At 40.8% G+C, this 9,928-nt stretch overlaps 2 protein-coding genes across 3 annotated transcripts; both read right to left on the bottom strand.

Moving 5' to 3' along the window:
* On the bottom strand, positions 1-2,818 carry rilpl2 (Rab interacting lysosomal protein-like 2). Its single transcript, XM_073466512.1, has 4 exons — positions 2,388-2,818; positions 2,141-2,292; positions 915-1,037; positions 1-473 (listed from the first exon to the last, which is right to left on the bottom strand). Exons 1-4 carry the CDS (start codon positions 2,682-2,684, stop codon positions 452-454), a joined length of 594 nt encoding a protein of 197 aa, XP_073322613.1. The 5' UTR covers positions 2,685-2,818; the 3' UTR covers positions 1-451.
* Positions 2,819-3,667: 849 nt separating this feature from the next.
* LOC140995788 (RILP-like protein 1) lies at positions 3,668-9,305 on the bottom strand. Of its 2 annotated transcripts, none has more exons than XM_073465877.1 (8): positions 8,944-9,305; positions 7,790-7,940; positions 6,469-6,587; positions 6,091-6,366; positions 5,809-6,000; positions 5,171-5,334; positions 4,979-5,077; positions 3,668-4,726 (listed from the first exon to the last, which is right to left on the bottom strand). In XM_073465877.1, the coding sequence occupies exons 1-8, from the start codon at positions 9,217-9,219 to the stop codon at positions 4,633-4,635; spliced, it is 1,371 nt and encodes a 456-aa protein (XP_073321978.1). In that variant the 5' UTR covers positions 9,220-9,305; the 3' UTR covers positions 3,668-4,632. The 2 variants fall into 2 exon arrangements, with proteins under 2 accessions (XP_073321978.1, XP_073321979.1); XM_073465878.1 differs by having other exon boundaries at positions 4,538-4,726; positions 5,171-5,331.
* Positions 9,306-9,928: the final 623 nt, after the last annotated feature.

Raw genomic sequence — 9,928 nt, 5'->3', positions numbered from 1 at the left:
AAGAAAAGATAGATTTTATTATTATTTAAAATGTTGCAAGTTGGGGCCCTTTTTCCTTTATTTGTTAGCTGACATTTGAGAATGACAGAAAATGTGTCTAGGATTACTGGACCGGCATGAAGACTTAACTCTGGAATCATATAAAAAATTCAAGCCTATAAATACTCCAACAGTAGTTCAATAATACTTTCCAGTTTCATTTGATATCTATACCAAACTTTCCACATCATATATCTTTCTACTACAGCAACTCTCTATCAATATAAACCATCTTAGGTTAAAATTACCAGTACAAAACACAGTGCTTGTTAGATTGACAAATACATTGTAAAAATAAAAAAAAATACAGTCAATATAAAAGTGGTTTACTGATGAGAAAACTGTGCTGACAAATCCTGTTTGTCTTCTACCTGTCCAGTTCTACATGTCCAGTTCTTGTGAAAGTTTTTTCTTATTTTCTCCTGAATGAAAACCTATAAACAGAGAAGGTCCAGAGTTAGTTTCTATTCCTGAGCGTGGTGGGGTGAACATGGAACATACTCGTAAATCTGCACTGAGTCATGGCAGACTTTAATTGCTGACGGCAGCAGTAGTTTGGCAGACACGCTGCCAGTTTCCAACCTCTGTCTGTCTCTCATTCAGTGCTCACACAAACATCCTCAGCATCGGCATGAATTCACTTGGTCACAAGTATATCATTAGGAGACAGGAGACGGGCTGTGGGAACAATCTCCCTGCTAGCTTACTTCAACATCATGTGGTTGCTGCTGACATTTTTCTTGAGACCTTGCCATCTGAGGTGTACAGCTAAAAATAGTGTGTAGCAAGAAATAAATGTTTTTCGATACTTTGCGCTACTTCTATTTGTCAGTACATTCACACTACTATATTCAGCAATACAGCCTGTTACTCACAGTTTGCCTATGGTTGTCTTCTCCTCTTTTGTATCATTTATTGTTGCTGGTTTGTGCTCTGTAGCTGCTGGGGTGTCCAGATCCACCTCCACCATGGCTGGTTCAGCCTGTGGCAGAATCCCACTGCAGAGGAAAGTAGAGCTTTACGGTCAATGACAAAATCTTATGCAGCCGGAAAACAAAAAGTCGAAGCTAGCCATGATACTGAATTAATGTCCTTCCCTCATTCAAAATAGAATCAATGTTGTTATCAGAAATATTAAAGACGTCTGTAGCAATGAATTGTGAGGCTTGTTTCAGCTCTATAATATCAGCACAGGTCAATTTTTTTACTGCTGATATTTGCGCTCTGCTTTAATTGAGGTTTTGTCAAATTAACAACAGAATTAAAGTATGTTTTCAAAAGCAGTTTATTAAAATAAGTCGGGGCAGATATGAGTGGAATAAAAATGGATACATCAGTGATGGACGAGTACTAATATTAATGTTGTCAGTGTGTCTCCAGTAGAGGCGTCACTGTATGAGATTTTCACAGTACGATAATCGTCTTATAAAATATCACGATTTTGCGGTATTACACAGTTATTATAATAACAGTACTATTATCAGTTACAATGAACCTTTACAAAATAACAACAGAAGGGTTTGTATATCCTGACTGACATGGAACTTGATATAAACTCAATATATATAATATTTTAATATATTATAATATATATAATGACAGTAATACGGCAGAATTCAATATCCTGCGAAAGCAAATACACACGGTACAATAATGGTCAACTTTCATATCACAGTATACCTTAAAAACAGTGTATCGCTGTAACCCTAGTGTACAAATCAACAGTACAGCCTCACTCATACTTATGAAAAAAAATTATTTAGCAGCTTAAAACAAGAACAATTCAGATGGAAACCCGGAGTTTCCAATGAGTAATAGATGTATTAGCTTCACCTTAACAATCTAGTGTAGTATTACTCAGCAACCCTGCAAGAAACCCTGCTCTTGCCACTGATGACATTGTGTTAGATAGATGGGGATTCAGCTGTGTGGTCATTTTTGAGGAAGTAGTCAGGTGCAAAGGTGTCAGCTGTCATCATGTGTGATATGGAGGTGAGACATTAACAACTGGTTACAATATAATGTACTTTTAGAAAAGAGGTCACATGATGGAAGTTGTGTAAATCCTACCTCAGAGTGAACTTTAGGCTCAGTTGCTCACCTCTTGTACAGCTGCAGCTCCTCCTGGGCCACCATGAGCTGGGCCTTGAGCTGGTTCCTCTCCTGCAGAACCTCCTTCAGCTCCTGCATGGTGAAGCGCGGTCTGTTGGGGTCTGTCAGGTCTATCACCAGCTGATTAGGTCCCGCTGTTTGCTTTAACAAGGGGGGAAAAAAGGCATATCTGAACATCATCTGTATCTAAGTCCAACTGTACATGATGACGGCTGACCAAGACTGTAAACACTCACAGTGCTGCCCGGCCCGGAGGAGCTCTCCTTGATGATCCGGTCCAGTTCGCTCTTCAAGTTGTCCCGCTCCATTTTCAGCTCCTCCAGAGACAAGTTGTACTTGTTGACCAGAGTCTCGAACATTTCCAAGACACGGACTATTCTGAACTGTAGATCCGACACTTCTTCGCCCGTGTTGCTGATTTTCAACAAATCTCGTCCGATCACATACGAAATGTCATAAACATCTTCCACCGTCAGCTCGAACGCCTCCTTCTCGAAAGCCAGAGCAGGAGACGACTCTTCACCGAACTCCATGACGGAACCACACAAATGTTATGTAGCTAAACTTTTCACCAGCTAGCTACTATTTAACATACTCTTTTTTTTTTTAAAAAAACAGCGTTTACTTTCTTTTTTCTCCCGGGTTCAACAGTTTTACTGGCAGAAGGTGACCAACTTCAAGAGGAGCAGCACTTCCCCCATCACTCATCCACCAATGGCGTGGCAGAGGAGGGCGAAGTATCCTAGCGACAGGTGAGTACAAAGATCGTGTGCGACTCAAGAGAACTCCCTCCTCAACGCGGTCGCTCTGTCATCGCTCGTCTTCGTTTTTTTTTTTACGGATCCAGACAGCAGTGAGTGATAGCTCTCACTTTTGAACTTGTGAGGATCAGGTGAGAAAGCACGTGATTTAATGTTTGTCTTTTTTTGTGGGTTTGTCTTTAAATTTTCAGTTCCGTTTTTTCTGTTCCCTCCTGTCAAGGGACTGCAGATGTAAATTAGCTCTCAGCTAACTTTGGTACAATGCAACAAATGGCAACATTTATGTTTAATATTGTACATGGTTGCTCTAATAATCCATAATTGAAATGACCAAATACAAAATAATTTGGACACCAACATGACCTCTACCTCATCTATCTATGTCTGCCATATTAGTATTTAAAGGTGCAATATGTAAGAATTTTAGTTAAAAACAAAAATTAACTACAATTATCAACAGAATGTGAAGAAATAAAAGCCTTGACATTATGTCAAAGACTTCTATGTATTATGTTGCAGAGATATCTATCGAGTTTGCTTCGCACCACAAGCTCTCTTTGCTTTTTTAGTCCAATAAACTTACAAATTATACTCACAAATTGTCAAGAAAGTAAATCATATTATACATATTTTCTTTATTAAACAAAAAACACAACCATATACCTTCTGAAAGTTTCTCTTTTACAGAATGAAGACGAGCGTAGTTGCCTTAACTAATCTTAACACACATCTTTAATAGCAACACAGTAGCATTCAACAGATGAAAAATAAACTTTATTACTTTAATCTAAACAAGCATTATTTTACAGATGCACATATTGTTTATTATGGCATGTTTTTACAACATTCATTATTTCTGGAATAGATTTCTTCTGGTGTTTTTACCAGTATGATTGTATAACTGTAACTACAGTGTGTGATGCCACACTGCAGTGCTGCGAGTATACAGTAACAGACTCTTTTCATCAACTCAGGGGATTACTTACTGCTGGCATTAAGCACATTATCTTAAACGGTCACTTTGTGGAAAACAATGGAACATGATTGTCCAGGTCAGCTCATTCACTACATCTTGAAACCAGACTCCGATATCGTAACAATAATCTGCCATCAGATGAATCTGAACGTCACCAAAATATAAATGGCACAAGAGACTGATCAGTAACTTTAAAGTGCTTTGAAAACTATTCATACTCTGGGCAATACTCCATACTGTATTACGAGCACTCCTCGCCAAACTGGTAAGTGAATCCTGCACACTATTTAGGGCAGTGACACCATTTTGGTATTTGGATCAGGCAATGTAGTGAGAAACTTAGGCACTAAGTAACTTGACATGACAGCAGCGTAACAACAAATGAAGCACAGCTTATATACAATGACACACTGACATGTGATGACTTTTTATGGAGCCACAAAACCCTGAGAGCTCATAAATACAGGTATAGTGCCAATGTACTGCCACTTGTCTCACATTTTGAATACTAAAGTTCATTTGAAGCTCTTACCAAGTCAGCTAAAATGCTACCAAAATGCACTGTAATAGAAGACATCAGTAATGACGTAAGTGATTAATTCATCACAATTTCAAGTATATAAACACCATACAGATTTTGTTTTAAATAACAAAGTTCTGCAGCCATTAAACCAATTCATGCAAATGTGTTGAGAGGCACAAACTGGTGTCGACATGGTGTAAAAGAAGAATTTAAATTCAAGGTCAGACAGAGGAAATGAGCCTTCTGATTGGCAGCAACGTGGGGTCATCTACAATCAAACCGGCTGCCACCATTGGCATTATGGCAGTGAAGATCCTGTTAAGAGATGAGAAAATGAAAGGTGACACAGGAGAAATTGAGAATTGGAGATAAAACACAAAAAGCCTCATTTGCGCTGTGAGTTTTGTGAGCCTCAGTGAAAGACAGTGACACTAATTATCGACCATACATACATGATACAAAGAAGTTTGTTATGATGACAAATTACACCGATGGAGTATCAGGGGACTGACCCTCTTGAGGAGTGCAAAAAGTAAACATTGGTCTATGAAGAAAAGTCAAACTCACAAGCGTCTAATTCCTGATTCGGGCTGGTCAGTGGGAGTGGAGCAAGGTGGAGGAGATGGACTACAAACAATGGAGTTGGCTTCATCCTCAGACTCTTCACTGAGGGATACGGAGGAGGTGACTGTTAACTTTTGTATCGGTTTTATGCACAAGTTTGATTAATCAAATATTAATTTTAGAAACAAAACTTACCTTTTGTAATATGCAAGCTCTTCCTGCAGCACAAACACTTCGGCCTTGAGTTCATTCCTCTCCTGCAGGACGTGCCGCAGCTCCTGCAGGGTGAAGCGAGGTTTGTCCGACTCCCCCTCCAGACTGTCTGTCTCCTCATCTGGCTCCGTATCAGTTGACACCTTCTGCAGTCAAAACACACATTCAGCATTCCTCCTTGCATGGCATGGTGACACACTGACAGGGAGCTCAGTAATTCTGCATTATTAAGAGGCACAACACAATCTTTGTTCTTGTTGGTGAAGCTGAATTGATTTGGTTCGACTTCCTGAAAACTAAAAGTACCCTGTGGCATTAGGGCCACTAGTGTTGTTGCAGAGGAATGTCTTGATAAGCAGGTCGCTGTTTGCATGTGCATTAAGACACACATGCACTGCACAAGCTCAAGGTTAAAGTGATACATATTTCTGCCGACCTCAGAGTGGTAGTGGCAATTCATATCAACAGTTTGCAGGACACAGCAGCATGACAGAGTGATAGTGCTTTGTGTTTAATATAAACAGTCTTATAGTGGGTCTCTGCTATAACCAGAGTAAGACTGTGTGCCAAGGACGTTTAATTATATCGCTGTGTGCATGGGAGAGTTAAGCAGGTGTTACCAAAAACAATGCTGTCATCTCCTCATCATCCTCATGCTCTTCCTCAGTATTTTCTCTGTTTGATGAACTCGGGAGAGGAGAAGGATTCTTGTCACGCTCAAAGCAGTTGGCCAGGAAGTCAGGGTCTCCTCCACACTCTGCCCACACTGAATTTGGTTTGATGGTGGAGTTAGATGGTGCTGCTGCTGAGGACTGGATTGATAACATAAAACATCCACTTAGGCAATAGGAAATCTGCAAGATATAATTAACTAATTATATTTATAGACCCTTTTTTCTTACCATCGTCTGTGGTGATGTAGGTGATGACATTACAGATGTGATAAGAGAGGTTTCTTCTATGTTAGTGATCTCTCTCTCCAGTTCCCACTCCCGTAGCTCCTTTCTCAGACTTCTGACCTCCAGCTGCAGAGCCCCCAGCTCCTGCTGCTGTGCCTGGGCCGAAGCCTCCAGCTCAGCCCTCTGCTGGATCAGTGCCTTACCCTGACCCTCCATCACTCCTATCCTGCGTCGAAGGTCCTGGTTGATTCTTATCAACCGATGCTGCTGCATCTGGAGCTACAGTGGAGGAAATCACAATATGTGATCAGATTGAGTAAATTTACATAAATAGTGTCAGGTGCCAGTATATGATGTGCTCTATGTGGTCTTAATCCTCACCGCCTCCACATCTTCGTTTATTAGTGTCAGTTGGTGGTCTTTTGCCCGGATTTCATCCCTCTGCGTATCCACCATGTCTTTCAGCGTCTTCATCACCTGCTTCTCCTTCTCTGACATTCCTGTGGGTATCATTAAAAACAGTGAAATAATGTTCACACATCAGTGCAACTTGCGGCTGCCACGCCATTCAACAGAAAACTCCCTTAACTTAAGAGGGTTTATTTCTATTTTTAGCGTGTAAGGAACAAATTACACACGTTTATACATCTTAAAGGTCCAAAGGGTTTAGGGGGGACCTATTGACGGAAATGGAATATAATATTTTGTAACTATATATTTTTAATAGCATATAATCACCTAGAACTAAGAATTGAAATCAAAACCTGGTGTCTATATTCTAGCAAGGGCTTCCGCATTAAAGCATCAGTTACACCATGAATGTGTTTTTCCAAACAAATAATGTGTTAGAGAGCAGGCTGATCCTATCATGCAGTACCCATTCATTTGGATGTACCTGCTTTATCAGCAGTGTATGCGCACTGTGGCCCTGACAGTAAGCATAGCTGCAGCCACCATGAAAGTCTCGCACAAGAGCTATATTTTTGTCTGCTTCAAAAATAGTCTCCTTTACAAGCTCCTGACCGCCTCTCTTCACAGCCTCTTCTTTCTGTGTCAACATGAAAGCGTGCAGCATGTTCTGTGCAATCCCACATGACTAAATCAGGGAATGTAATGTATGTGTGACATACAGTCAGTGAGCACGCATATGGAACAGATGATAATCTGTACTGGACCTCTAAGCCAAGACCAAACTCATTCATTATCCAGATTCATCACAAGATACTGTGCAACATGTATGGCAAGACTTTAAATAGCAACAGACAATTGGCCATGCTGTGGTGTCATTATGGTAATTAAACTATAATATACTATGTACTATGGATTGTTTTTGTCCACTGACATTGGTGTATTCCTGTGATCCATGCCTAAAGTCTATGATCAGTGGCAATGCACTCATCAGAGTCTACTTTAATCAACATAAAGAGACCTAATCTGACTATTTCTCTCCAGATACTGATTGATTGATTGATTGATACTGAAATCACAGATATATATTATATATTCAAGATAAGATTTGAAAATGTAATTTCTGGAAACTGAAAACTACTCATTAGGTTATTCCACCAGAAAAGCCAAAATGAGAAATTTGACTTAATGGAGGTTTAAAAAATGTTGTTATTGACCCATAAATCATCTTGAAACCTTCCAAAATGTTCTCCCATCAAACTCTAGTTGAGAGGCTCTGCTGCAGACAACGCACCCTCCTGTTTCTCCTGGTCTTCCTCTGTGCCGGGGGACTCTATGAGAGGGAGGCTCACCAACAGCCTCTTGTTCTCTGCCTCAAGCTGACTGATTTGAGAGTGCAGGTCCTGGACTTCTCCCCTCCACACATCCTCCACGAGCTCCAACTCCTGAACACAGGAAAGACAGACAAAATAAAAAAAACGAGGAAAAAAACACCAGCACAGCAAAGTGGCAGCACAGAGTACTTGTTATGTGTTTGAAAATGGCCGACATAGCTGAGTGGACATGAGGGCATGACAAAGTAATGTCATTGTCACTTGGATGTGTTGTTATCAGACATTAATTGAAGTTGGAAAAATGTAGTAATGTAAAGTGTGAACTATATCACACATTTAATAACGGACTCCTAATCATGTCAGAGAATTGTAATGTGTTAAGTATTATTGTAGAGTAGGATAGTTTACTATAGTGCTCTTACTACACTAATCTAATGTATTAAAGTATAATATAATAATCTAGTAATATCATACCTAGTGTCTACCTTATCTATGACTATCACAACTTGTGCTACATTGATTAATTGATTCATCAATTGTGATGGTCATAAAATTAATCAATGACAGTTCATTAATTGTTAAATAAACTGATCACTTTTTACTTTATTTCCACTGTTGGTCAGACAAAAATGAAATGTCAAAACAGACAGACAGACAGACAGGGTGACAGACAGACAGATAAACAGACAGGGTTACAGACAGACAGACAGACAGACACTGTGACAGACAGACAGACAGATAAACAGACAGGGTTACAGACAGACAGACAGACAGACACTGTGACAGACAGACAGACAGATAAACAGACAGGGTTACAGACAGACAGACAGACAGACACTGTGACAGACAGACAGACAGATAAACAGACAGGGTTGCAGACAGACAGATAAACAGACAGACAGGGTTGCAGACAGACAGATAGACAGACAGACAGTGTGACAGGGTGACGGACAGACAGATAAACAGACACTGTGACAGACAGACAGATAAACAGACAGACAGGGTTGCAGACAGACAGACAGATAAACAGACAGGGTGACAGACAGACAGATAAACAGACAGGGTTGCAGACAGACAGACAGATAAACAGACAGGGTTACAGACAGACAGGGACCTTCTGGTGCTTCCTCTCCTGCTTGTATCTGTCGCTCCGCTCCTGCCGCAGCCTATCCAGCTCCCCCCGCAGCTCCTCGGCCTCCTGTCCGGCGGCCCCTCGGCTCACCAGCGCCTCCAGCAGCTCCAGGACCCGCACCACTTTGGGCAGCACACCGACCACAGACTCGCAGCCGAACCTGTCGATGATCCGCTCAAACTCCTGTCCGACCACCGCCGCTATATCGTAAACGTCCATGACGGTCAGCTCCGCCGCGGGTCTGTCCAGCGCTGACATAACGCGGGTTTATGTCCTTCCAACGTCCGTCATTCAACATACACCTCTTCCCTCCAAAAAACTCCCGAGTAGACTCACCTTTGCTGTGGAAAAACTGGTTCACGCAAGCTGGCAGAGACGTGCGTGAACATGGCGAGGACTTGTTTCACTTTGTTGACAGTTAAAACTTAGCTAACCTGTACTTATAGTGCTGCGTTCAACAAAACTCGTACATGTCACAGTCGGCAGTAACGCCCTCCTCACACTAGCGCATGTTGAAGTCAGTGTATAAATCATAAAGGTTCATTTGGGTGGCTGTTTCTTAATGACATTGAGCTGAACGACAAAGTGCTACTTGTGCTACAACGGACAATAAAGAGCAGGCAAATACGCAATAAGGCGTATGGGATAGAGATACTGTCTGATATTTATATCATATTTACGATCGTCCCTGAAGGCATCAACCCTCTCCAAGTTGACTCGAAGTTCTACTGCGCATGTCACGATATTCCTGCCTTCTATGTCCAGCAATGATTTTAAAATATCCCAACACTACTTGGCACTTGAGATACAAGCAGCTTATATGCAGTAAATAAAAGAGATTACATTTTAGCGTGTATTATTAAATATGCATTAAAATACTGCCATTGTAATATCATAAAAAAGTAAGTGGATTTGTTGTTAGGAATATGAAAACATGTATAGCATATTGCACTTGAATTTTTAGCAA

Source organism: Pagrus major, chromosome 5 (assembly GCF_040436345.1).
Source record: "Pagrus major chromosome 5, Pma_NU_1.0".
In the NCBI taxonomy this organism is placed as follows: domain Eukaryota; kingdom Metazoa; phylum Chordata; class Actinopteri; order Spariformes; family Sparidae; genus Pagrus; species Pagrus major.
This window is presented reverse-complemented; position numbering and strand designations above follow the sequence as displayed.

Excerpts from the sequence above, each read along its gene's own strand:
- rilpl2 (XM_073466512.1), bottom strand. The coding sequence starts at position 2,684 with ATGGAGTTCGGTGAAGAGTCGTCTCCTGCTCTGGCTTTCGAGAAGGAG. Across the intron at positions 1,038-2,140 it reads GAGCTGCAGCTGTACAAGAG|TGGGATTCTGCCACAGGCTG; the intron begins GTGAGCAACTGA and ends TTTCCTCTGCAG. Across the intron at positions 474-914 it reads AAGACAACCATAGGCAAACT|GTTTTCATTCAGGAGAAAAT; the intron begins GTGAGTAACAGG and ends CTCTGTTTATAG.
- LOC140995788 (XM_073465877.1), bottom strand. The coding sequence starts at position 9,219 with ATGTCAGCGCTGGACAGACCCGCGGCGGAGCTGACCGTCATGGACGTT. Across the intron at positions 7,941-8,943 it reads AGGAGAGGAAGCACCAGAAG|GAGTTGGAGCTCGTGGAGGA; the intron begins GTCCCTGTCTGT and ends TCCTGTGTTCAG. Across the intron at positions 5,335-5,808 it reads AGATGACAGCATTGTTTTTG|AAGGTGTCAACTGATACGGA; the intron begins GTAACACCTGCT and ends TTTTGACTGCAG.